Below are 27,398 nucleotides of genomic sequence, written 5' to 3'. Positions count from 1 at the left end.
GCCATAAAACTAATGGAACCATATACTAATGTAAATGTCGAGACTCTATATTTATAATTGGTTTGTTAGGGTTAACTGACTTAATTATCCAACTGGATTTTACTTTTAGAAATTGAAATTTACTCAAACACAGTATATACAATAAAATTTTAAGTATTTTAATTTTAAAATTCAAGTATTTTCGTTTTAAATTTAACAAAAATGAAAGTTTTCTATTTTGATTAGTTTGGTATCATTTATTTAATATGAAAATGAAATATAAATTTTAAAAATATTTTCATAGTTAAAAATATATCTTTTATTTCCATATATATATATATATATATTATTTTCCTTTTTACAAAATCTTACTATAGATTATCGTAATTTCAAAATTAAAGAGCTTATATATATTTTATTTTCATACATATTATTATTTTCCTTTTTACAAAAAAAAATATTACTATAGATTATTGTAATTTCAAAATTGTTAAACATTGAGATGTCTAATCTCGATTGGTTGTTTAATATCCTATGTGGACGACTTAAGGAGCTTTTAGCTTCAACTTTTTTATAGTATAGATTTCGGTTGATTTGGCGACTTTTGTGGGGCTATTTTGTGATTTTTCAAAATAGCCATGAAAATTGTGTACGTTAATCTAATTTAGTGAATTTTCCAAAGATACCTCATAAACAGGTAGATTGCTAACCGGATTCTCTAATAGGTTTCTGTTCGTTCTATATTCTATATTTCGTTCTATATTCAATTGATGAAACCCATTGAAGTTTGGTCTAGTGGGTTTGTTTAGTATGTGTTAAGGATATGTAATCCTATATTTTTGGCTTGGCCTTGTAAATTAGGTCCTGTTACAGATATTAGTGAATTTATAACGTGTTGAGTCTAACTAGTAACTACTTAATATTTAGAAACCACAAAACCAAAATTTGATTCACGTAGTTCTTTTTTCTTTTAAACCTGATTCACGTAGGTCAAAGATTGATTTTATTTACTTGCGGGAGAACAAACGCCAGTATCTTTTTAAATCATAGACAATTAGATGGTAATTAAAGGACAGAAATTTTTTTGAGTCAATGTAGAAGAAGTCAATGTTTCTCCGGCCAATAAGACGAATATGGAGGCGGCTTTCTAGAAAGCAGCACCACACACCACAAAATGATTTTACATGTAATGTTTTTTTAAAAGTAACAATATACTAATCCAGGGCCACATCCGCTATACTAATCCAGGGCCACATCCACTCTTGCTGTAAAAAAGAAAACCTGAGAGGAAATTGCGGAGTTGGTTAATAAACATAGTATACACATATAAAACCTCCATAAAAGTAAAAAAATAATGCATGCACAAATCAACAAACCTCCTCAAAAGATGCTAAGTGACTGGTTATCTCTCTCACTATATTCTTATTTCGCCTGAGATTTGTTGACCTTCCATCCAAATCTAACTTCAGAACTATCCATAACCTGCAGAACACAATCTCAGTCCATCCTCAGAGATTTACCGATGGTAACCCAGTAACAAAGATAAGATACAAGCTCAGAAGATAGCATAAGCAAGTGGCCGTAACCCAAAAAAATACTCTACAAAACACAGAACAAAAGCCAACATATACCAACATACCTGAACCACCATACACCAATTGCCACATCCCCCCTTAAAATCGCTCACTATTGTACCAATAGCATTCCCACCATTACCCAGCAAACCTGCAAAAAAATATTGAAAATGAACAAAAAAAATAAACCACAAAGGGATTGATAATGTTCGCATTACAATTCACAAACTAGAAATGTTACTACCTTCAGCTCGAATGTAATCCACAGTAGTTATACACGGGTCCTTTCCTCTCACATTTTTACCGCTGCCATGGAAATATCGTTCCCTTCCCACAAGTTGTTTACCCCAGCAATACTTCAATATTTCTTCAAAATCATCTACATGAAAGGCTGCACATTTAGAAGGGATCATTGCTTAACATTAAACCATATTTCCTATTTATACTGGACAGAGAAGTCATGCACCAAGTACCGTAGTTACTCATGACGGTCTCTGTATCTGAAGAACTTGCTTTTTGATTAGAGGTAAGTTTATCATGCAAATATCCAGTATTCTCCGTGTCAACCTGTATAACAATAAATCACATTCCATCTCCATTAATTTACCAACAGTGACTCATAAACAAAGGTTCAAGCTCAGAAGATAGCATCAACACGTGAGCTTAACAAGAAAAGTACTCTACAAGTGATGCAGACAACACAATTGTGGCCAAATAGCAAAAAATTTGGGTGATCCATTATATCAGAATATTACACCTTTCTATCCACAAAACACAGAGCAAAAGCTAACATATACCCGCAGAGTATTAGAATATGGTAATACCTGAACGACCAAACACCAATTGCAACATCCCCCCTTAATCTTGCTTACTATGGTACCAATAGAATTCCCACCATTACTCAGCAAACCTGCAAAAATATATTGAAAATGAACAATAAATAAAACACAAGGGATCTTAGCATCACAATTCACAAACTAGTATGGTTTTACCTTCACCTCGAATGTAATCCACAGTTGTGATACACGGGTTCACAGTAGTAATACACATCTCCTTCCCTCTCACAAGCTATGAAGATAGAATCAAATACGTGAGCTTAACCAGAAAGAAAACTAGAGCAAAAGGAATGTTAATGATTGCTGTTTATAAAAAGAGAAGAAAGCCAGCATTGGTCAGAGCGTGACAAATTATGGTTCATGTGACATGATAATAAATCTTGGATAAGTAAACAACAGAAGGTGACTGTCGCAATACCTTGTCTTGGGTCTCTCTCTGCGCGTGAAGCAAGTCCATGAGATGGATTCTCTTGTCAGACTCCTGGACAAACTCAACCCTTTGGGCAATTAAATCAGTGCTTGAACCCACACTTCCCACAGCCAAAAATATATAGTTTGACATGAAATCAGCTGCAAGTCTCTGTACAAGAACAAATAAAGTATTAATAAAAGAAACGTTAAGAACTGATCAGTCTTGTGCGTGCTGAATATTATGCTTTATGCAGCTGTTCTCACATACGAAACATAACACTCATAAGGCATTTGACCACTCTAAAACTAAATCATTAAAGGTTCCCCATCATGGATCTGGTTAGGAACAAAGTTACAAATACAAAAGAAAGACCTCTGTTATCCTCTTGACAAATAACTACCATGCTACTTCGATAAAATATAATTTAAGAGCAAGGAAAGGGTGTTTCGTGGACAAGTAAAACCAACCTGGATCTCCCTTGGAAATGTAGCACTGAACAACATTGTCTGTCTCACTCCACGTGGAGGCATGTCCATTTGTTCAACAATCTTTCTGATTTGTGGTTCAAAACCCATGTCCAGCATCCTGTCTGTCTCATCAAGAGCTAAGAATTTAATCATCTGCATGGAGACTCTAGCTCTCTCTAGCAAATCATTTAACCGGCCAGGAGTTGCAACAAAGATATTAACTCCCCTCTCAAGTTCCCTGAGCTGTATAAACAATGAAAAATGAGATCATCAAATCAATGCTTTAAAACTATTTGACTACCACCTGCAAATTCCAATTCTTCTGAATGTTATGTAAAGATAATACAAGCGATATGGCAGTGTTAACTAGCATCCGAAAAAGGTGTGAATGAATACATGATCTGTTTCTTTGTGGGCATTATGCACTGCTGACTTCAAATTAAAATCAAAAATATTTTCACAAAGGAGACTGCCATTATTACGAAGGAAAGAGCTAGCAGAACCCAATATTTAGTAAGCATAAGCTTCTATAATCAAATAACCATATCCGTAAGCATAAGCTTCTATACTAGACAGTAGAGCGTACTTACCTGAACAATTATACCCCAATTGCCACATCCGCTCACATGTTTACCCCATGTTCCTAGGAAATATATTTCCTTTCCAATGTTAAAGCCTGCACATTTAAAACATTCATTGCTGTTTTAATTGCTAAATACTAATCATTTTAAACTGGACATTGATAAACGTTTTTAAACTGGACAGAGAGTTCATAGGCAAAGTACCGTAGTTACTCAAGAACTTCTTAATACAAACACCCGAAGAGCTTTTTTGGGTTTCCCTTGGCAAATCATCTCTTTTTTTCTTTACAAGAACGAGATGGCCTCGAGGTCGTGGTGGAGTAGAATCATCAGGAGTGTTATCTGGAGGAAGATGGTAATCTTTCGTGCATCTCTCACTACGAAGCAATGGTTCGGCATCTACTTTTCCGCCATATGAAAGGCAATACAGAGAGTGGTCTCCACGTTGAAATAGATGCAGATGCCATGCCTTACACGTCGACGCCAAATCAGGATCTTCAACTTTGGAAGTAGTTCTGAGGTTGTGAATAGTATGAAAAACAGAATCGTAACCTTCAATGTGTACCACTCTCCGCTGATTTGCGTGCCACTTCAAGGTTGAGTTGCTCATTGCCGCGTAACTAGTTGGTGGAGTGGTGAAAAATAGCCAATCAGTAGTTGATTCCATGTCTGTGCGGAAGACCCGAGTTTGTTGCCATGGAACCGTGGTAAAGATTGTTCCCCTAGGAAAGATTTGGGACACCCACTTGTAACCCTCTACGTCGATTGTACAGACAAAGACAGCACGTCCTCAGCCTCTCATCTGCATCTGTGAAACCGCCAATGTAGTGGAAGGATAAACTCCCATAAGAAGTAGAAGCCATATTACTGTGATTTAAACAGCAGTACCCACAACCAATGGTAACTGGGAGTATGCATCCTATATGAGCGCATCTCTGCCGAAAATTTCTCATCGAAGGGAGTAAACGCGGCATCCACTCTGTATTGTGAAAGTCCAGTAATATAGCTGCTGCTCGATTTGCGATTGCACCCTAAAAGAAAAAAAATCAAAACTTTAGGCCCAAATTCTAAAACTGCGTAAACAGTGTGATAATTCAGGCCCAAACAAACCCTAAAAACCGGTTCCGATTCCACAAGAAAGAAAGAACAAAACGTTGGCTCTATACTATTCTTGAAAATTGAAATCTTGTACTCGTGAAATCTTGTACTCGTGTTTCAAAAAAAAAAAAAAAAAGTACTAAAAGCTTTTTCTTTCATCGATTCCTAGTCGGGAAACTTACCGGCGAAAGAGGAGGAGTAGCGTCGGGAGAATCGGGATGATTTGCGATTGCCCCCTAGAAGAAAACAGAAAACTTTAGGCCCGAAAACTAAAACTGCATAAAGAATTGGAAAGTTCAGGCCCAAACAAACCCTAAAAACCGGTTCTCGATTCCACAAAAAAAGAAAGAACAAAACTTTGGCCCTATAAGAATTCTTGAAAATTGAAATCTTGTACACGCAAAGCTAAGAGCTTTTCTTTCATCGATTCCTAATCGGGAAACTTACCGGCGAAGGAGGGGGAGTAGCGTCGGAAGAATCTGGATGATTTGCGTTAGGAGAACCCCGATGATTTGCGTTGGGAGAATCCGGATGTTCCATCGTCGTGTGCAGAGACTAAAGAGAGATGAGCAAACAGAACTGTTGTTCTTCGACGAAGAAGAGAAGTGAAAAAAAAGAAACGGCGTTGTTCTTGGAGGAACAACAGAGAGAAACAATCTTTCGTGTTTTGTAGAGTGAGAGGGAAAATGGCAGTTGTTGGATGATCAAGATAGAATGAAGAAGGGAGGGAAGGGGTTTAATAAGAGTAGCTTCTGCTGCACGGAAGGAAGGACAATTTAGTCTTTTAAAGACTGGCCTTTAAGAAACTTTGGCTTTAATATGATAATGATTTTTGTTATTAGATTTTAGGATTTTATAGCAATTGATGATGGTTACTCTAGCTATATATATTCAGATAACGACTTGTTACCTCAACTTCTTCCTTTACTAAATTCAGATCATCTCAATCACTAGTCTATATTATCTCTGTTACCGGACATAAGGAGTAGTTACATGATGCTACTTGGACACAGAGAATGCTTGAATGAAACTCTGAGAGTGAAGTTTTGGGGAGGCTTCTTAGTCATCGTTGGCTCCATTTCCTTTGTTGGATTTGTGTTTGCTATAGTCTCCAAATTGTTTCCATTCTCTGACGATCCCATTATCCAAGCTATTCAGAATGATAGGTACACTCTTGTTCCAGGCTAATGTTTGTTTATGTATCATTCTTGTTTTAGATTTAAAGATAACGCTTTGTAAAGCATGATTTCTTTAGGCATATGATCATATATATTTGGATGAGCAAAGTGTGAAGCATGATTTCTTAAGACACACAATTTGCTAATGAATCTGGAAGAGACATTAGGATAGATAAAAGTAAAATAAAGTCAACTTGAGATGCAAGCAATTTACAAGTAGCTAAGAAAACGTATTCATGACTCTGTAAATGCTATCAGAATGTAGTTGTAAGTGGCAAAAATTAAAAATGTCAGGCTTTTATAATTTTGAACATAAAATTGGCCTAAGCAAATACTACAATCGACTTATATTTTCTTCATGATCCACAATATTATGCCCTCTCAATCACAGTCTCAAGACTTTGTGTCCCAAAATGTAATGATTTTTTTCATTGAGGAAATCTTTGCTTGTTTTCATATTAGAGATAGAGACGACATAGTTTGCACATGACATGAATATAGAACTTTGCTTTTACGATGAATGTGACTAGAGAGCTTTTCCATGAATCGTACTACATGGTTGCTGGTTGCATATCCGATAAAGGAATCTCAGTGTGAAATTTCAAAACGTACTACATGGTTGCAATGATAATCTTAGGTAACTCGATAAAGACTTATTACGTGTCTCCGAAATTTTCCACAATTTGGTCATGGTTGTCTCTGCTAAGTGCTAACCAATCGAACCGTGAGAAAAGTGTGTTGTTGAAGGATCATTTGTTTACTTGATTAGAAATTTCATTTCGTGAAAACAAGAAAAGAAGTCATAAAAGATATCTGAAAATAATCGTTAGAAAGAAATGGTAAAAGTAATAAATAAATAAAAAGATGTAAATAAGCTGGTTCGTGCGTGCTAGTAATGTGCTAAAGGTTGAACTTTTGAAGGACTCTTTTGTCTCATATTTTGCGACTTTGTTTCATTCTAATTGGGTGAGTGGTGGATTAAAATCCCTCCATGAAGTCGTATATATATGTATGCGAGCTAGTGCATATGTCCTTCCTAGATTCATGTGGGTGTGCCTATTTCTTAACTTATATATATTTTATACACACACATTGTCTTGTATATAATAATATTTGTACATCACCTCCTTTTATTCTTTTGGTTCTGATACATTGATGATTATTCTAATGCCATTTGCTTAAAAATCCAAGTTTAACTATTGGGAACTATCTCTGATATTGTAAGTGCTTTTGACTATCATTCAATATTAGACTGCTGGTTATGTGTTGTTGTGTGTTACAATAACTTTTATATATATATATATATAAGTTCAATAAAATTGTATAAGTCCACCAAACTAGTCACATTTGGAATTTGCAACAGAGATGATTGGGACTGTAGTATCTTCTTTTCAGTTTTTGTGGAAGTATAGTATAATTTGTATAAATAGAAGCAAATATGGTTTAATTTCGATCTAAACGTAGTAGAGACATGACAAAGGCCGGATCGGTCACTTGTATGTATCCCATGCTCTACTTCCTATTTAATTTGTACCGATCCCCATAATTAAATGGGAAAAAAAATAAAATAAAAATAAATAAATAAATGGGGACTAAACTAAAGTCCACCCACACACAGTCCATAGTCCATAGAACACAAACACATGGCCATACCATTCTTTTTTTTTTTTTTTGTGACACGTCCGATTTCATCTGTATCCTTCCCAAAACAATATTCTATAAGGATAAAATTCGGTTTATCTCAATTTTTTTTAATGGATTTAGTTAAAACTTAAAAACAATTTAAACATTCTTCATTCAACACCGGAAGAAATTCAAATCAAGGTTTTGTTCAATTTAATCCTGTTTGTTCGGTTGAAGTTAATATTTTAATTGAACCTATTGATCAAAACAGTAAAATCTAAGTTAAAATATGATTTGCCTCTATTTATATTTTAATGTATTTTTTGTTACTTTAAAAAAAAAAAACTCGATTTATTTTCATATATTCCTTTGATTAATTTTAGGTTTTTATAGAATTGGAATTTGAGATTACACTAAGATCAGTTAGTTGTCACTTGTTTAACCCGCAAAATGGAGAGTATTATTGACTATGTCCATCCAATATTTGAAAGACGCATATCAAAAGAAACTTATTAGAAAACAAGTCTTAAAATTGTTTTCAAAATACTAAGGATCTAACGGTTTTGGTGTTGTGAGGAATTTTGCGGATTAGTTAACCTGTAGTTTCTCGGATCATATGGGTCTGCAAACGAGAGTAACCTCCAACTAACATCACACAAAGAGTCACACCACCATGGCCAAACATCTGCAAGCTACATAACAGATTCATCACCAAAAAGAAAGTTTCATTAATAAAAGTGAAAATAAGGATCAGGCCATTGAAGACATTAGTAACATTACCTTCCGTCATATTCTCTTTAGGAAATAAACTTCATGTGCGATGTAAGCTGGAGTGTTGGCAGTTGATTTAGGTCTAGATGACTACACACATTAATAACATATGGAAACTAATGACGTATTAGATCAACACCAAATAATGATGCAAAGGAAGAGAAAAAGAGACCAATGTATGAATGATCTTGGAGTAGCCAAATATTTTCAAAAGCTGCTGAAAATGGTAAATAGCAAAAAGCTGGTTCATGGTCATGTGCATAAAGGTTGAACTTCTCAAGGACTCTTTTGTCTCATATTTTGCGACTTTGTTTTATTATTATTGGGTGAGTGGTTGATTAAAAATCCATGAAAATTCGTATATGCGAGCTAGTGCATATGTCCTTCCTGTTCCATGTGGGTGCGTATTTCTTAACTTATTATTTATATTTTATATACACATTGTCATGTACTCCTATAATAAATATTTTTGCACATTACGTCATTTTTATCTTGTTGGTTCTGATTTCTAATACATTGATAATTATTCTAACTTTCTAATATCATTTACTTAAAAAAATCTGAGTTTAACTGTTGGGAACTCTCTCTCTCTCATATTGTAAATGCTTTTTGACTGTCATTAGTCATTACAATACTAGACTGCTGGTTATGTGTTTTAGTAACTTCAGTAATTTATTTTTACTTATATATAAATCAGGAAGTTCAATAAAAATGTATAAGTTCAAACTAGTCACATTTAGACTAGAAAGGCTAAACTAGTTTGCAACAGAATTTGATGGGTTATATTTTCTTTTCAGATTTTTTTTTTTTTTTTTTTTTTAAATGTGTATGGAAGTTTAGTTATTTGTATGAATAGAAGCAAAAAAGGGTTATATGTGAGAATCTAAACGTAGAAATGAATATATTGAAACTATATTATGGCGAACCATAACAAAAACCGGAACGTTCACTTGTTGTATCCCATGCTCTACATCTTATTTGTACCGATCCCCATAAATGGGACTAAACTAAAGTCCACCCACACTCCATAGTCCATAGAACACATACACATGGCCATATATACTTAAATTTTTTAATTTTTTTTTTGTCGTCTACTTAAATTTTATTTTAGGTTTGTTTTGTGACACGTCCAATTTCATCTGTATCCCTCAAACAATATATATATATATATATATATATATATATTTTGTTTAAGGATACAAGAAGGGAGAAAAGGGCTATTTCGATCCTCAATAGAAACATTATTATAACGAGGATGAAAATTCTCCGACACACATAAGATCGTCATTGTAATTGACTTGTTTGCCTAATGACCCATTTCGAAAAGGTCCCCACGGGAAGCAAAGTAAACCTTATAACAGCAAAAATAAACCGCTTGACCCCAAGTAGACACGCACACATGACCATGATCATCGGAGACAAAACTCACCCAATTATTATCTTCTTGTTCCGATAATCACGACCGTTTGATTTGATTATTTCATACTACTACTTATTACTATTCAATCATATATACGAGAAAAAGAAAAAGAAATGTTTACGGCGCAGTAAAAAAGTTGTCTGCACTCGAAGAAAGTAAAAAGGGTTAAAAAAGAGATTGATCTCACACGCGCGCGCGGGTGAAATACACTATCCTGTAAAATAAAAAAAGCTGTCTCTTTCCCTATCTCTGACACTGATTTAACAGTACTTGTAGATTTTATCATCATAATCTCATAAATACTTTTTTTTAAAAAATTTCTTTAACACTTTTTTCCTTAAAAGCAATTATATTTTCCATCATTGTAAAAAAAGGCATCTTAATTTTCCTTCTAAACCGAAAATAAATCACTAATTAAAATAGGGAATAACATGTACCCAAAATCTTTTAGTAATCTTATTAAATGTTAATTCAAAATACATTTAAATTTCTTTTTTTTTGGGGCCGTATTAACTGATCAAAATGCGTGGGTTTCCATGTAGGACAAAACAAAGAATAGAATATTCACATTATGATGAGGTGTTAAATAGTTAATAATACGTTAATAACGACAGCATATTATTTGCTTAATCACTCACTTTTTATTTAATTTTGATCTAATAAAATAAAAAAGTCCATATCACTCGTCAAACCTATCATTTTTGTCCATCATGTAATAAGAGAAAAGAATCCATATTTTACTAAACAGAGTCTGTATAAATTAAGCAAGAGCATCAAACATTTCCCGTAATTCAAAATAAAAATTATGGGAAATTTACAGTTTCCTAGAAAGTTGAATAATCCATGACCAAGACTAGTCTGATAAAATTAAAAGCAGAACATTTCCCCAAGTGGTCTTTACCAGTAAGGAGAGAGCACCAACTGGAGCGATAAAGATAGGAGTGAGCAAGTGAGAGAAGAGACAGTGTCTCTCTCTGTCTCTGTGAGATTCAAAAAAAAAAAAAAAAAAAGGAAAAAAATCAAAACAGAAGCGAGCAAAGAGGAGGGAGAGGATCTTCTTCCCTCTTCTTCTTTCTCTTATCTACTTAAAAATCTCAACTTTGCTTTCCAAAATCCCTAATCTTTTCAAACCCTAAATCTAAGTTTTTTTTTGTTTTTCCAACTCTGGGGGGAAGAAGGTAGAAAGGTTTCACCTTTTTTGTTTTGTTTTGAAGTAACCATGGATTCCGGTGACCCGACAGCTTTGCTTTTGACGAAAATTCGAAGCTTGGAGCCAGACTATGCTCCCAAGATTATTGGGTATTTGCTTTTACAGGATTTTGGGGAGAGAGACTTGATGCATCTGGCTCGCGGTCCTGAATCTATCTTGCAATCTATCATTATCAGAGTCAAGAGCCAGTTGGGACTTTTCTCGTCTTCTTCTCCTTCTTCGACTACTCCTACGTCTCCTTCTCCGTTGAACCCTATTTCTCGCCCACCCATTAACGGAAGACTAACCTCTCACTCCAATGGCTTTATGGATTTCCGTAGAAATTCTCCTTCTTCTTCTCCTTCTTCAGCCTCTCCTTGGTCACTCAACACCTCTGCTAATGGGAACACCAACCCCCACATTTCACCCAGACATACTCCGATCTCGAAACCCTTGAGCCCTCACCAGAACAATGCTACAGATTCTGCCCCTGACGCTGGTGCTAGTGCTGATTTACTGGATGATCAGCAGCTAAGTGATTACCTCTCGTTTCTCGACGATTCCTCTTCTAAAACCGAGGATGCTTTGGATCCTAGGATTCCTTTCGACTACCCCGTCGATAATGGCGAAACCCATCTGCACAGGAGAAGTTTCTCCGCAGATGCGTCTTTTGGGTCCGGAGATGATGGATTTGGTGCTGGATGCAAACCATGTGTGTATTTTACTCGAGGTTTGTGCAAGAACGGAGACAGCTGCAAGTTCATCCACGGAGGATATCCGGATAACGTTGATGGTAATGGCATTGTCGCTGATTCACCTAGGAAGATGGAAAACTTTGTGAGGCAGCACGAGGAGATGATGAGGTTGAAATTGGCTTATCAGCAGCAGAGGTTGGCTTCTCAAATCCTGGGTAGGGCTCCTCAGTTACCATACGAGAAAAGAATTGATTTTCTCTTGCAACAGCATGCTCAAAGGTAAAATACAACTAATCCCAGTTTGCTTGTTTAGTCTGAATTGGTTCTGATATAGCTTGAAGGAATGTACCTACAGATGTTTATCTAACGTCCTTAATCCTTGCTGGCAATTGTCTGATTTGTTGTGGTTGGTCTTCCTGTGTTGCATGGCGCTTTCTTATGGCTACTATCTATTTGTCTCTCGGTTGTTTTACCAGCTTTTGTTCCACGGATGCAACTTTGTGTCTTGGAGGGTTTTATGGTTGTTATTATCTTCAAGTATTAATATGCTTTCTCCTTGATGCAGAGATGGTGGACTACCTTTTGGTGATGAAAGGTATTGGAGCAGCAGCCCAGGACGGCTTGAGAGGATGGAGCTAATGGCAATGCATTTTGGTGATCAGTCAAACTCGGCATCTAGACAGATTTACTTGACATTCCCAGCTGACAGCACATTTAAGGATGAGGACGTTGCAACTTATTTCAGGTATTCTTGGACACCCGTCTCTCTGAAACAATGCTGGATGAAGATGATGTTGCTTATAGATTTATATGGAAGAATCAACAGAGAAGTAGTAATGATTAATTAGGTGTTATTGGTTATTTGATGTCTGAAAACTCATGGATGCTGTCTTTTGAGAAAAGAACGGTTATTGATTTGTTTTGTCTATGAAGCCTTTTTGGAACAGTGCAAGATGTGCGGATCCCTTACCAGCAGAAGCGTATGTTTGGCTTTGTTTCATTTGCCCATCCTGAGACTGTGAAGGTTGTACTAGCTAGAGGGAATCCCCATTTCATTTGCGACTCACGTGTTCTTGTCAAACCTTACAAAGAAAAAGGAAAAGTCTTGGACAAGTATGGTGCCTGTTTTTTCTCTTCAATTTTCATTCTAGCCTTTCTTCTTTGGTTGTCAATTACTCATTGTAAATCAAATGATAACAGGAAGCAGCAGCAAATGCTACAACAGCAGATTGAGAGGGGAAACTACTCCCCGTGCTCCAGTCCATCTGGGATTGATCCTAGAGAACAGTCTGATTTCCACTTTGGTTAGTATTCTTGTATATTTATTTTAGAAAACGAGTTTAAATTTCCACCTTGGGTTAGTAACTTGTTTCGTTTTATGTGGTAGGTTCGAAGATATTGTATGAGAGACGTGAAATGATGAGAAGGAAAATGGAGCAGACTGATCTCCTGAGGGCTATTGAACTTGAAAGAAGACGTTTCATTAATTTGCAGCTTCCTGAGTTCAAGAATAGTATAACACCGAATCACCACCGTAGCTTTTCTGTGGGGTCTCCTGGCTATTTTTCATCTGCCATCAACCAAAGCCCTGATTATCAATCTGAACTCACAGGTGCAGACGTTTTAGAAGGTTGGTGAAATGAACAATGCTATCATTGAATGTAAAATGGTCAATATTCTTGCTGATCAACTGTTTCTCCTGTCTCATTTATGTTGTTGGTTCGTGCTGTGACAGTAGTTGATGATACCTCTGAGCTGCATCCTTACCAAGTAATCAACCCAATGACTGTTAACAATAATCACTCAAACGGTGCAAAAGAAGGGACTAAGAAGAGTGAAATGCTGGAACCTGACACTGGAAGCACTATCGAGCTTGTTCTTCCTAGTAACCTTTTCCGTTATGCATCATCTACCGATGATCACAAAACCAATGACTCTGCTGAAACTAATGCAAAAGTTGGATTCTCCTCTACTGATGCAAATGACCATGGACCACCAGCCACGACCAATAATCTTATTCAGTAGGCTATTTTACCTCATAAATGCCAAGGGTTAGTCTACTCTCTAATCTCTTCCCCATTTGTCTTTCAAGTTATACGTATGGATAACAAAGCCCTTATTTTGGATGCAGGTTTTTTTTTTCTTATGGATAAGATGAGGCTACCAAAGTGTATGTAATAAAGGTAAGCTTCTGTTCAAATCTAAGCATCCGGGATTGAGTTTGTAGTGTTTAATGTTGATGTTCATGTGTTGTTCTTGGTTTTGTATGTGTGCAGACAAAGTAAACAAGCATACACATGGAAGTAGGATGATGTATATGTATAGCTAAGTTATATATATATATATATATATAATATGGAGAACAGAAAGAACGTAGGAGAATGATTATATAGTATGAAGATCACAAGTTTCCTCAGGTGATACTATACTACTAACAAACGGATGGTTAAGACATACTTGAAAGACAGATCTATTTTCAGAACTTTCTTTTTCTGCTTAGTTTCTCTTTGCTTCTAGTATTGGTTGCTCATGTGGTTGTTCCGGTTTGTGTGCCACAAGAGTCTCTTATGTATTGAGAAGAGTAGAGAGCTCTGTAACGTTATATTAAGCCGTTTCTTATATATAAGTATTTACGGATCCTCCTTTGTGCATCTACATTACAACTTACAAGTCATAGTTATAGAAATCTCGACTTTTGTTTTGAACATATATTTGAAAGTTGAAATATCTTCCATGTTCAGCGGTACAGCCCGTAGTAGTTCTTCGAAATCATCGTTGCTCGAGTTTTCCTGTAGGCGTTGAATATTTCTTGTGCGCTTCGTTTATGTTTGCACGTTAGAATAGTGTCAATGCAAATGTGCAATGTAGCCATGTAATTGTAATTTGTAGGTACTCTGGAGTATATATATATATCCTACCATATTGAGCTGTGAGCTGGTGGTTACAAATCGAAAAACGTAAGGTAAGAACTAGCAGTTGATTTTGTTTAGTTGATTTTTATTCATATTGTGATATTTTATTATTTATTTTTAATTGATTTTCAAAAAATATTATAATTATTTTCTCTTTAATTATTATCTTTCAATACTCAAATTTGGATCAAAAACATTTGATTTAATTTATGAAATATCATTTTTTTTCTTTTTTATCATGTTATAAACTAATATGTCACTTTCATTTTTTTCCTCTTTATAATTTTATATATACAATTACATAAATGTTGTTTTAGTCTACCATAAATTTAAATTTTACTTCCATTCTAAAACTCAGTAACATATTTAAAATATTAAATTATGATCAATTTAAAATGAAAGTTGAATTATATTATTATCACTAATAAAAAAATTAAAGTATTGTTTTTCTTATTTTCACATTTCATTTTTTTACATAATTTATTTTTATTTATATAAACTTTCTATTAATTAAATAAGTAATATAAATATGCACTAAATGAATGTTTTAAATTTATTTTAATGTTTAAACAAAAATGTGGCTTAGGTGGATGCTTAGGTGGCATCATGAGAGAAAAAACTAACTTTATATATATAGATGATGGTATGAGATATAAACGTAAAATAAAATAATTATGTGATAAATAACAAGTAGCTAAACATCATTTTCTTTGGCATTGAAATGAATAAAGTTTTGATAGACCTATCTATCATAATCTTTTCAGTTTTATAGTGATAATGTTTTGGTTGACTTGAGAAAAAAAAAACACAATGGCTGTCTAGAACTTTGTTTATCCACCCAAACTACCACACACCACTACAATAACAAAAAAGAAAAAGAAAAATCAAACGTATTCTATAACACAAAAGACGAACAAAACAAAAAAATGATCACCTGGGATAGTAACCATACAATGCAACTTTTGCGACTATATTGATAACCTAAAATCAATGAAACAGATGTCCCGTGAACAATCCTAATAACAATACTAAAAGATGTATGTGAAGTAAAAGTATCGTTCTTTTTGTTAAACCATATGAGGATGATGGTTTATTATCTCCTTGAATTAGTTTTAGGTCTTGAAAGAACAATTTGGATGATGAGGGAACTCGAACTAAGGACGGCGACATCAAAGCAATCATTTTTTTTTAAATAACCTTTTTTTTTTTTTTTTTTTTTTTTGTTGCTTTCTTGTGTTCTGGAACAACAATGGACGATGACCCAATTTTCTTAAATCAGCCATTAATTTGAAAATTTCTTGATTTCTTCGTCTTCTTCTCTTGTGATCGATCCATCTCCTGGGGAAAGAGTCAACATTTATCAATACCCTTGTTTTGATTCAATCGTATCTGCTTCAATATCCGCTTTCCTTTTCCGATTTAACGACTTTGTAGTTTCTATCTTTCTCCCATGTCGCCGACCTGACCTTTCTCACTTTTCTCTCCCTTACAAAGTTTTTATTTTTGGGTTTCCTCAATTGGAATCGAAGGAGAATCTATAAAACAATGAGCAAGTTCGGGGACTTGAATCCTGCCTTCTCTGGTGCGGGTCGTAGCAGCAGCAATAGCCCTGAAGCGGGTTTCAATTCAGCGCCGTTTCCACGCTCCTCTTCTGGTCTCTCTAAGCCCAGGTTCTCTAAGGTGAGAAGGCAAGTAAAGTCTCAGAATTTGAAGCCCTCGGGGACCTCTGATGCTTTACCGGGTCAGAGTTTCAACCCGTTTCACTTCCGTGGGTCTTTCGCCGGTGATCCAATTCCAAGTGAGATCGGATTTGGACGGAGCAGCAATGAGGGTTTTGTGTTTGGATCAACTGATGGTGGGAACTTCAGTTCTGGTGAAGACATTGGGAAAAGAGTTATGGAGGAGATGGGAAAGTTGAACATTGAAGGTGAAGGAAAGGGTTTTCCTAAAAAGAATGAACATTTGGCTTCAAGGCTTCCTGAAGATATGCAGAAATTGAATATCAAGGATTCTCATTCGAACTTTAATTTTGGTGCTACAAAGGGAAGCAACTCTGTTTTTGCAGCGAGTAAAAATGTGGAAGATGAACTTCCAACTCTGTTAAGTAATAAACTGAATATTGATTCTTCTTCTTCGAGGAGTACAGGACATGTTATCCAGGAAAGCATGGAGAAGTTGAATATTTCAGAGAGTATGACTGATCAGAAACAAAATAATAACGTCAAATCCAAAGAGTCCATGGATTATATTGGGCAGAAGATACTATCTGATGAATTGACCAGAAAGTTAAGCGTTGGAAGTATGACTACTAATGAGAACCTTTCTGGAGATTCAGTTCAGGGGAGTGTGAATGAGAAGAAAGTCCATGATTTTAACAGTTCATGTCCGATGAACTTTAGTTTTGTAGGTACACAGCCAAGTGAACATCTGAATCCTAGAAGTGTTCATGATGTATCCTCCACAGTAAAAACACCCGAGTTTAATTTTGTGAGTAAACAAGATAGTGGGGGGACAGGTTTTATGGATTTTAAGACCCCCAATTCGAAAGTAAACCCATTTTCTAGTTTGGACCAGAAATTGGGGTTTAGTGCGAAGAAGGACAATGTTGGTGCCACAAGAGCTAGAAGGAAAGGAGGTAAACAGCCTGTGAAAGTGCAGCTAAATATTGGACGTGAGTTTGCTTTTGCAGAAAGTGCTTTTCCTAATGAAAGCAGTGATGCTGCTGAGGCTTATTCACCAATGGATACATCACCATATGAGGTGACAGAAGATTCTAGAGACTCTGCTGCTGTATCAGATCAGTTTCTGAATTCTGACAAAGGTCATTTCTCGTCTAATATACCACCTATTACTCCAAATGATGTGTTTGATGCAGAGCTAGCTGCTGTAGCTGAGCGGATGGAAATTAATGAGGGGGATGAAGTTAATAACCATCAAGCTAAAGACAGTAATACTGGGATATGTGCTGATCATGAAGAGTTTGCTGAAGATTCTATATCTGGAGCTGAGACTGAAAGTTTTAAATCAGCAGCGGAAGAGATGGAAACTAGTAGTGAAACTTTTGCTACGGCTTCAGAAAGTGAGGTTACTTCACGATATAAGTCTGATAAGCAAGGAAATGATGACCACTCCCGTTCTAATACAGATGCTGCTAGCTCCAGCTTCACCTTCTCTGCTTCATCGTTTTCGGGAGTACAGGGGCAACTATCAACTTCAAAGCGTATCAATAGGAAGAAAAACCCAGTTAAACTTGGGCAGGATCCATATATCTTACTTCCAACTGCAACACTACCGTTAAAATCTTCACAACATTCTCCGTTAATTGGTGTGCAGTCACACTTGTCCACTGGGAAACCCAGTGAAAGGGATCTGCTTACTCGTCTACACAAACCTGTGGAAAAAGATGTGTCTAATGTAGCGCAAGAAGCATGTGAAAAGTGGCGACTAAGGTCGTATACAAGTCCGCTATTTCCATGCCGTTTAAATTCTTCTACTTATTGTTCCTGTAGTGTTCTAAGGGTCTAGTTGTTGTTGTTGCCTGCTTAGTTTCTGTCGTTATATTTAATGGACCTTTTTTTTAATGCCTTTCCTCCAGAGGAAACAATGCTTATAAACTTGGAGATCTTTCCAGAGCTGAGGAATCTTACACTCAGGGGATTGATTCAGTACCTACCACCGAAACCTCTAGAAACTGTCTCAGGGCACTAATGCTTTGCTACAGTAACCGTGCTGCAACCCGCATGGCCCTTGGAAGAATGAGAGAAGCAATAGCAGATTGTATGATGGCTTCTTCAATAGACTCCAACTTCCTCAAAGTTCAAGTCAGAGCTGGAAAGTAAAGATCGACCTTCCTTAAACTTCTTTTACTTTCTAATGAGCCGAGATAAAAATCATATTAGTGACTTTTAGTTTCAATACGAGAGCTTAAACTGAGAAATGAATGTATGTGATATTTTCTCATTTGTGCTCTAAGCTGGAGCTGTTATGGATAGCTTGCTAGTTCATGCTCTTCCTCAGTTAGCAATAATTAATAATATCTTGCCATTTTATGATGTCTTATTGGCTGATTTATGCTTTTTGTCTTGGTAGTTGTTACCTTTCACTTGGGGAGATTGAAGATGCATCCAGGTATTTCAAAAAATGCTTGCAGTCCGGAAGTGACATATGTGTGGACCGTAAAATTATTGTAGAGGCTTCTGAAGGTCTACAAAAGGCACAGGTAGAGTTCTCTTTTCTTTTAAAGAGATATAGTGTTCTTTGTAAACTCTTATAGATTATGGATATTGTAGCACATGATAACAGGACTCATGTTGCACTGTTATTCTTCTCATGTCCTTCATCTGGGTATTGGATTTTGTAATTTTCATTAGTTAATAATAAGCTTCAGACTGAACTGTACTAATTGTATGGCTGATTTTTTCGTTGAGATGTGGGTCGATAGGATTATTTAATGCTGTGCTGTTTTAGTTGTTGCTTGCTATTTGATAGAGATTGACCATCTTTTCAGTCGCTGTGAGCAGAATATGAAATATTTCCAGAATTTCTCTCTTTACGTTATTCATATGAGTTAGTATTTTAATATTTACTCCATATCTGAAGAATGACAATCATTCTTCTTTCTGGCTAATCAAGAGTGTTTGTGTCTTTCTTTGATATTATATTGTTTATCTTGCAGAGAGTTTCTGAATGCATGCATGAAGCTGGCCGTCGTTTGCAACTTAGAACATCAACTGATGTTGAGAAAGCTCTGGAAATACTGGAAGAAACTCTTTTGATAAGTTCATACTCTGAAAAGTTACTCACCATGAAGGGGGAGGCGCTCTTCATGGTATGAAAGTTAATATTTAAACCTTCTGCTAACTGGGAGTAGGAAAAGGTCTTAGTGGAACAGATCAAGAAACCTGTTTATTTTATTTGCTGCAGCTTGAGAAGTATGAAGCAGCAATAAAGCTTTGTGAGCAGATAGTTGATTTGGCTGGAAAGAATTGTCTTCCAGATTCTCATGACACTCCCAAGGACATAAACTTTAGAATTTGGCAGTGCCATCTCATGCTTAAATCATATTTCCATATGGGAAAGCTTGAGGAAGCGATTGCTTCTCTAGAGAAGCAAGAACAACTACTATCTGCTACAAAAAGGTGAGTTAGATTTACAACTTTTACATTTCTTTTTGTCAGATGAGGCGAAATCTGACTGGTCTTTTTTTGTTTGTCACTCCGATACAGAGACGGAAACAAAACTCTTGAATCCTCCATCCCATTGGCTGCTACTATACGTGAGTTGTTGGGCCTTAAGGTATTGCCTTCTTCTGCGACATCTATTTGTTCTGAACCTACATTTCCTTGTCAGAATCCAACTGCCTGTGAATTACTTGTACTTCTAAAGGAATTAAAAAATATGAAAAAAGCGGAGTACACATTAGTTGTACTATCTACTCATTTTTGGTACCGTTTTGATATTTCTACACCAAATCACAGTCTGCAGGGAACGAAGCCTTTCAGTCTGGACGACACACTGAAGCAGTTGAACATTACACAGCAGCCCTGGCTTGCAATGTGGAATCACGTCCTTTTACAGCTGTGTGTTTCTGTAATCGTGCTGCAGCCTATAAGGCTCTTGGTCAATTTTCTGATGCTATTGCAGACTGCAGCCTTGCTATTGCTCTTGACCAAAATTACTCAAAGGTTTCAATCCTAACACATATCATTATTTGGCTTCTTTTGTTTTGTTCTGCTTTCCACGGGATATAGTTGAAAGGTTTCAACGCTTTCGTATAACACTGGATTTAAACAACTTTTCTTAGAAGTAAATTTGTTTCAGTCCAGCTGTATGTCAGTGTTTTTATTTACGTTTCATATGCATAAGCTGCAACATTTCTCCCCTGTTCCTAGGTAGTGTGATCTTATACGTACAGAAAATTTTGGCATTGATTCTCTTATGAATCAAGATGACGTTTCTGTCTGATTGGCTGAAAAAGTACTCTATTGTGTCACTTAATTTGTTAAACTTTTTCTTTATTATCAGGCTATTTCTAGACGGGCCATGTTGTTTGAGATGATTAGGGATTATGGACAGGCAGCAAGTGATATGGAGAAATATGTTGATATTCTAACCAAGCAAATTGAAGAGAAGACCTCTGGAATTCATGACAGATTCACAAGTATGACCAATGACATAAGACAAGCTCGTACACGACTTTCTGAGCTGGAAGAGAAGTCAAGGAAAGAAAATTCATTGGATATGTACCTTGTCCTGTAAGTAGACTATCCTTCGTTAATTTTATTCCACTAATGGCTCCATTACGTTCTCTAGTTTTAAAATTCTTATATGAATTGAAGCATGCCAAAATCTCATTTCCGTTGGAAAAAGAGTCAAAGACCTTTGGTTTAGACTGCACAAATCTGTTGTTCCTTTGTCATTCTGCTTTTGCGGGTGAATGGATGTTCAGGGAAACTTGGGTGACTATATGGAGAGAACCTTGTGGCACAGATGTGATTATTGTGTCAAAACTTGTTAATCAGAACGGGACTTACTTTGTGGCAGGGGTGTTGTACCATCATGCTCGGCTTCAGATATCAGAAAGGCGTATAGGAAGGCTGCACTCAAACATCATCCCGACAAGGTATTTCATATGCTGAAAATGTCAACTCCGCATGCTTGCGGTTCTGCTAAAATCGATTTAAATGCGGAATGCAAATAGCTACCGACAATTATAAGTTCCTAAAATTACCTTTTATCTTGTTATCATTATTTGAAGGCTGGTCAGTCTTTGACAAGAAATGAGACTAAAGATGAGAGGTTATGGAAGGAGATAGGAGAAGAAGTGCGCAGAGATACCGATAAATTATTTAAAATGATTGGGGAAGCATATGCCGTGCTTTCAGACCCTGCAAAGGTAAATTATCTGAACCGATATCATCCTCAGCTCTGTTTTTATATTCCTTAAGAAAATAGTATTCAGTGGTCCAAGGAAGGTGATGAAAGTTTTTCAATGATACGACATTTGTTTTCTCTTCTAAAGGATTTGTGCACCCCTAGTGTTTCCTATAGTTATATTTAGTTTTTTTTTATGTTGTGGTGCTTTTGCAGCGTTCCCAGTATGATCTTGAAGAAGAGATGCAAAATTTGCAAAAGAGACGTGATGGAAGCAGCACATCTGGAGCCGACACAGATGTTAATTATCCATTCAAAGGCAGTAGAAGAAACTGGAGAGAAGGATGGAGTTCGCGTAGAGACCCATCAGGTCCGAGGGGGTTTGATCCAAGCCGATCAAACAGATACCCATTGTAACTGTAATCATCTCGAAGACATCTTTAACCAAATTCCTCAGCAGCAAAAGTTGAGTCTCCTGCAAATACTCAGGCTGGTAAGGCGCTGGATAGTATTATCAGATGGTCCGATTCACACGAGTTGCACAAAATTTACGCAAGTGATGGAGAAAAAGGAGAGTTCTCTATAAATGTATACTCGTTTTGTTTGTGAGGCAGAGACATCTGCATTGGTCTCCATGTGAAGAAAGGTTGTACAGGGTCACAGGAAACGTAAAGTGGAATTTGAAGCAGACGACATCTATAAAGTTTATTTCTTCTCTCTCGTTTGAAGTTCCTGTTGTTTTAACCCTTTTGAGTTTTGATTGTAGAATTAGATCTCATCTCTCACTCAATTCATTGATTTCTGCAAAAAAAAAAAAAGCCATATAGATTTGATTTTGCATTCAAAACAAATATATGATACGTGTTTCTTTCTTTTTCATTTTTATATATAAATTAACTGTTCATTTTAATGTAAACAAATTTTCAAGATAATTATAAATTTGTATGGAGTCTTCATGTCTTCATGAGACTACAACAATGGAAATTTCTATTCAGTTTGAATTGTAATTTAAAGTCCTTCATTATTATTTTTTGCCATTGGAATGGATGCAGAATTGACGTTTAGTGTTGAGCTTCTGTTGTAAAATCATGAAAGCTGAAATCTTAGCTTTAGCCTTTGTTCTATTGAAATCTTAGCTTTGTTTGTTCTTTTTTTTTTGGGTGAGTTTGAATGTCCTATAAAAAAAAAATCAACTTGCACAATCATTAAACTAAATCGAAATGAACATATTTCATAGTTATTTTTGGGTGAGTTTGAATGTCCTATAAAAAAAATCAACTTGCATCATTAAACTAAATTGAAACGAACATATATCTCATAGTTATTTTTAGGACCTTAGAGACAAACAACTTTTTTTGTAAAGATTTTGCAGACCCTACTAAGGCATATGCACATTTTTCATGTCTAGAAAGTAGAAACAGTAGACAACTAATGCGCTTATATTGTTTGTGGCATTATCATTTGCTTCCTTTTGTTATACTGCCCACTGGTAGTGGTAGAGGAAGAGACAGGTCGAGACTCGAGATCGTGTTCCTTCTTACTGAGTCTCATTGCGTTCCTTTTTGGTTTAGCGGTACGTATTTGAAATCTGATAACAACAACTCATCTTTTTCAGACTAGTCCTTTCATTTTCGAAAGAGTCAATTGCCTTGCAAGCCTTAATTAAGTCCACCAATAAGTATTTCATTATGTGTTATACAGATAATTATAAATCTAGTTGGTCAGCCTATTTATTTTTTACTTATTATCTACTACTAAGTATTTTGTATGATTAAACTGTATTCCAACTCTAATATATATGCAGATTATTACCCAATGATTTAACATCGTTAAACTTAGTGGACGAAAATATCAAAGTCTTTTTGTTTTGTTTTTTCATGTTTGTTTAATATTAAAATCGGTATCGTTTGTCGTCAACCAATTTTATTAGTATTTTGATTTCCAAATGTAGGTGGTCTACCAAAAAGAAAAGCTTCCCAATTGACGAGGATAAGGCCCCAAATGAAATAATAATGTCTGATCTCTCAAAGTCTCACCTACATTGATGGCATTTTAAGACTCACAATTTATGAATTACCTTTATAATATTGGCATGCAGCACCACAATTTAGCAAGAGCATAAGCCGCCATGCATTTGATAACTATAAATAATTAAAAGATTAGCTGTCTTGGAGATAATAGATAAGAAAATAGAGAGATGTGAGTGAGATAAGAAAGTTACGTAATATATATATATATATTTATAAAAGTAGATATATACACCACTCGAGTCGATGACTTAGATATCATACATTAGCTAAAAAATTAACCCTAGATATCAAAAAGAAAATTATCAGTTGAATTAGATATAAGTTTCTCACAAATTTGTTTGGAAAAGTTAATCATAGTTTTAATTTATACAGTATATATGTAACACGTGATGATTAGATCAAGCAACAAATGCTACTCATTTAGATAAATGCATGCGTGATAATTGGAAGCAACTACTTTTTTCTACTACTACTATAAAAAAAAGTATCATTAATAGTAAAGGGGATTGGATAATTGTCTCAATTGTACTAAACCAGCTACTAAATTAATTGAGTTAATGCATAATGGAAGTGATAAATTTTTTTATTTTTTTTACCTCTAATAGACTCTCTAAACACTTGTTATTTTTATGGACGAACGGTGTTCGAAGTTGTATAGGTATTTTTAATTTAGCCCCACAATTGTTTTCTATTACCTTGTCGTCACTCATATACCACATGAAGTGCAATCTTACTACTATCGTGAAAACAACAACTAGTATATCTCTGTCCCGACTTGGTTTTTTTTTTTTTTGTTAATGACCAATTATAATTTTTACGTTATAAATGACATTGGAACATGAGAGAAGAACACATGCATCTATCATGAAAAGAAGAATATTGACAAATGAGGAAGAGGAGCCGCTCAGCCCGATGGCGCGTGTATTCCAATCGCCGGGAATAGATTATTGTGCCGTCACCATCATGGGTTTCAAAACAAAGATTAGTCCCGACGTTGTTCTTGATGCCTTGAAGCATAATGTCTACAAGCATCCTCGTTTCTCCAGCAAACTGGTATAACCAACTTAAACATGTATACCACATGCACGTTCTTATATATTCATAGTGGTTTTTGTGGTTCGTATATATGTTGCGTACTTTAATCCTACGTGAGATTCAAGTTGAAACATAATTTTCGGTCTCTATTTTTCTTAACTTCACAGTCTGATAATGGTGCAAAATGGATTGATACGGAAGTCAATGTAGAAGACCATGTAACTGTACCATACATAGAACCAAAAGAGATACGTGAAGATGGACAAAGCTTCGTCGATGATTACAACTCACGTCTCACAGTGATTCCTCTTGATAGATCAAGACCTTTGTGGGACATTCACATACTTAACGTCAAAACCACAGATGCTGAAGCAGTCGGTGTAATAAGATCTCACCATTCGTTGGGAGATGGAATGTCCCTATGTTCACTCTTACTGGAATGTACCCATAAAACATCAGACCCGGGCACGTCTTCTACTGCTGTCCCTCCAGTGAAACGGCGGGGCGAGGTGTTGCATAGCCTTAGGAAAAAAGGCTGGTTCTTAAGATCGATACTCACCATTGGTTCTACAATGACACTGATTTGGAATACAACTGTAGATATGTTGCTGCTTTTCGCGACTATACTGTTTTTGAAGGATACAAAAACACCTCTAAAAGCCGGTGCTAATACCAGGAACTATCCAAAGATATTTTTTCACCGAATTGTCTCCTTAGATGACATTAAACATATCAAGAACGCTATGAACATGGTACGGTATGATTTATATATGTTCATGACTAACTTGAGGGTTTCTCTTTTTTTTTTTTTTTTAATTACTTTTAACGAATAGTACATACTGTATTTGCTTTCTCTTGCGCTAGACTATCAACGATGTTCTACTCGGAATTACACAAGCATCTCTTTCCCACTATTTAAACGGACAATATGGTAAATATTAAAGTCCATAAATATTAAGGTAATAAATAATATGAGATTTGTTTGCAAATTTCTGGAAAAACTAATACATAGAAAAAAAAAACTCTATTGTCATAATAGGTAGCAGCAGAATTATTCGATCGACCGGTGAGGAACACAACGACATGCGTTTCAAACGTCATTGGTCCTATGGAAGAAATCAGTTTTCGTGGCCATCCTATCGCTTACATAGCTCCAAGCTCTTACGGACACTCGCATGTATGTAATCCTTTTGTGTGCTCAATCAAATGAAAAGACTAAAAAAATGATATCTCCCAGCACATATGTTTTTGTCTTTGATAGGCATTGTTAGTGCATTTCATAAGTTATGCGGAGAAAATGATAATCTCCATGGCGGTTGATCCTACCGTCATACCTGACCCTCACAAGATTTGTGATGAAATGGAAAAATCAATGAAAGAGATGAAAACAGTGCTGTGGGAAAGAGGATTACTCTAAGCCGCATGAGCCGTACTTGTGGGCATATATTGGTTGGTCTAAATTGTTATGTTTTAAGAAGCTTTAAATCCTTTTGTAATATCTTCTGATATTGGTTGGAGTCAATTATATCAGGCTCGACCTGTCCTAGTTGTCAAAAGAAAATAGTAAGTCAAATATTTTGACTTTAAAATTTTTTCATTTCATAGCCTAATAGTTTGTATAATATTGTTATTGTATTCATCAGATGCATGTAATGCATAGATTCATATTCATCCAAGCCTCGCTTTGGTTTTTTACATTCTGACTAATAAAAGCTTTTTGAATTATCTTGACCGAAAATAACTAAGATAAAAAAAAAAAAAATGTTCCAAAAGTTATTAAATACAAATTGAAATAAATGGAACCATAATGTCAAACCCAATTCGGAAAGGAAAAATATGAGGTCATAAGATATGACTTTTTCTTGTTAAGTTTCATTTTATTTCTAACCAACAATAAATGATTCTAAACTCAATTATATTGGTTGGCGGACTAACCAAACAACCGATTTAGTTTATAAAAATCTACCATTTTGAGTAGTTGGATCTATCCGGATTTTGAAGCACTCGCTTTTTTTAATTTGTATTCAAGACACTGTGTTTTGTTTTATAACACTTCTTTTCTAGGTGATTTTCTAGGAATTTCTCTCATATACACTTATCTTCAAATTTGACATGTGGACATATGTGCGTTAGATTAGATATGAATATATCTAAATCTTTATAATTGTATAGTTTATATTCGGTAGTTACGATATCCTTGTATACTATAGAAACTTTCATCAATATAATTAATTTCTCAGTATACAAAGATATCGTAACTACCGAATATAAACTATACAACTGTAAAAATTTGTATAAACTCTCATGAGTATATAATTTTCTTGAGCAATTAATTATATTGATGAAAGTATATATAGTATACAAAGATATCGTAACTACCAAATATAAACTATATAACTATAAAAATTTGGATATATTCATATCTAATCTAACAATTTGAACCTACACAGCCACTTAAGCCTGCTTATATTAACTCCAGACCGATGTCTGAAACGACTAAAAATATAATGGGCGACTCAAGGACAAATAGTATTTTGTTTTCCGACGCCACAAACTTTTTTAATTCTATTATTGAGACATGACGCTGATCGTCAATATCAACGTTACATTAAATATGGTTTTGCTGTAGTGAGGAAACAAAATTTAATACTTTTGCTTCCCGACTTGTATTTTTTTTTTCCTCTTTTTTTGTGTTCGTTGAACCACTTATATAAACATAACGTCA

The 27,398-nt window shown here is 35.3% G+C and overlaps 3 protein-coding genes and 1 pseudogene across 7 annotated transcripts; 3 read left to right on the top strand and 1 right to left on the bottom strand.

Moving 5' to 3' along the window:
• Nucleotides 1-1,011: 1,011 nt before the first annotated feature.
• Nucleotides 1,012-4,813, bottom strand: LOC111830077 (ATP-dependent RNA helicase DBP7-like). 4 transcript variants are annotated; one of them, XM_023781052.1, is made up of 11 exons: nt 4,054-4,813; nt 3,859-3,944; nt 3,269-3,511; nt 2,808-2,969; nt 2,546-2,621; nt 2,378-2,463; nt 2,027-2,120; nt 1,798-1,944; nt 1,619-1,704; nt 1,356-1,461; nt 1,012-1,260 (listed from the first exon to the last, which is right to left on the bottom strand). In XM_023781052.1, the coding sequence occupies exons 1-10, from the start codon at nt 4,514-4,516 to the stop codon at nt 1,402-1,404; spliced, it is 1,503 nt and encodes a 500-aa protein (XP_023636820.1). In that variant the 5' UTR covers nt 4,517-4,813; the 3' UTR covers nt 1,012-1,260; nt 1,356-1,401. The 4 variants fall into 4 exon arrangements, with proteins under 4 accessions (XP_023636820.1, XP_023636817.1, XP_023636819.1 ...); XM_023781049.1 differs by lacking the exon at nt 1,012-1,260 and having other exon boundaries at nt 1,372-1,704; XM_023781051.1 differs by lacking the exon at nt 1,012-1,260 and having other exon boundaries at nt 1,372-1,704; nt 1,798-1,932.
• A 6,059-nt stretch (nt 4,814-10,872) lies between these two features.
• LOC17882300 (zinc finger CCCH domain-containing protein 55) lies at nt 10,873-14,474 on the top strand. 2 transcript variants are annotated; one of them, XM_006287181.2, is made up of 8 exons: nt 10,873-12,102; nt 12,389-12,568; nt 12,757-12,936; nt 13,024-13,127; nt 13,211-13,453; nt 13,562-13,874; nt 13,955-14,006; nt 14,100-14,474. In XM_006287181.2, exons 1-6 carry the CDS (start codon nt 11,159-11,161, stop codon nt 13,846-13,848), a joined length of 1,938 nt encoding a protein of 645 aa, XP_006287243.1. In that variant the 5' UTR covers nt 10,873-11,158; the 3' UTR covers nt 13,849-13,874; nt 13,955-14,006; nt 14,100-14,474. The 2 variants fall into 2 exon arrangements, with proteins under 2 accessions (XP_006287243.1, XP_006287244.1); XM_006287182.2 differs by having other exon boundaries at nt 13,559-13,874.
• A 1,448-nt stretch (nt 14,475-15,922) lies between these two features.
• LOC17884440 lies at nt 15,923-22,434 on the top strand. The gene is made up of 11 exons (XM_006289518.2): nt 15,923-18,184; nt 18,331-18,570; nt 18,825-18,954; nt 19,411-19,563; nt 19,659-19,873; nt 19,961-20,030; nt 20,213-20,419; nt 20,760-20,989; nt 21,279-21,357; nt 21,493-21,630; nt 21,825-22,434. Exons 1-11 carry the CDS (start codon nt 16,281-16,283, stop codon nt 22,023-22,025), a joined length of 3,567 nt encoding a protein of 1,188 aa, XP_006289580.1. The 5' UTR covers nt 15,923-16,280; the 3' UTR covers nt 22,026-22,434.
• Nucleotides 22,435-24,502: 2,068 nt separating this feature from the next.
• On the top strand, nt 24,503-26,345 carry LOC17883960 (annotated as a pseudogene).
• The last annotated feature ends 1,053 nt before the right edge of the window (nt 26,346-27,398 follow it).

This window comes from Capsella rubella, unplaced genomic scaffold (assembly GCF_000375325.1).
Source record: "Capsella rubella cultivar Monte Gargano unplaced genomic scaffold, Caprub1_0 scaffold_6, whole genome shotgun sequence".
Lineage (NCBI taxonomy): Eukaryota > Viridiplantae > Streptophyta > Magnoliopsida > Brassicales > Brassicaceae > Capsella > Capsella rubella.
Note: the sequence above shows the minus strand (reverse complement) of the source record. Positions and strands in the feature narration are given on the sequence as shown.

Bases quoted from the DNA above. Each gene is read 5' to 3' on its own strand.
- LOC111830077 (XM_023781049.1), bottom strand. From the start codon at position 4,516: ATGGAATCAACTACTGATTGGCTATTTTTCACCACTCCACCAACTAGT. The intron at 2,970-3,268 runs GTTGGTTTTACT...GTTCTTGTACAG, and splicing joins CATTTCCAAGGGAGATCCAG to AGACTTGCAGCTGATTTCAT. The intron at 2,464-2,545 runs GTAAAACCATAC...ATATTTTTGCAG, and splicing joins GGATTACATTCGAGGTGAAG to GTTTGCTGAGTAATGGTGGG.
- LOC17882300 (XM_006287182.2), top strand. From the start codon at position 11,159: ATGGATTCCGGTGACCCGACAGCTTTGCTTTTGACGAAAATTCGAAGC. The intron at 12,103-12,388 runs GTAAAATACAAC...TCCTTGATGCAG, and splicing joins TTGCAACAGCATGCTCAAAG to AGATGGTGGACTACCTTTTG. The intron at 13,454-13,558 runs GTTGGTGAAATG...GTGCTGTGACAG, and splicing joins AGGTGCAGACGTTTTAGAAG to TAGTTGATGATACCTCTGAG.
- LOC17884440 (XM_006289518.2), top strand. From the start codon at position 16,281: ATGAGCAAGTTCGGGGACTTGAATCCTGCCTTCTCTGGTGCGGGTCGT. The intron at 19,564-19,658 runs GTATGAAAGTTA...TATTTGCTGCAG, and splicing joins AGGGGGAGGCGCTCTTCATG to CTTGAGAAGTATGAAGCAGC. The intron at 19,874-19,960 runs GTGAGTTAGATT...ACTCCGATACAG, and splicing joins CTACTATCTGCTACAAAAAG to AGACGGAAACAAAACTCTTG.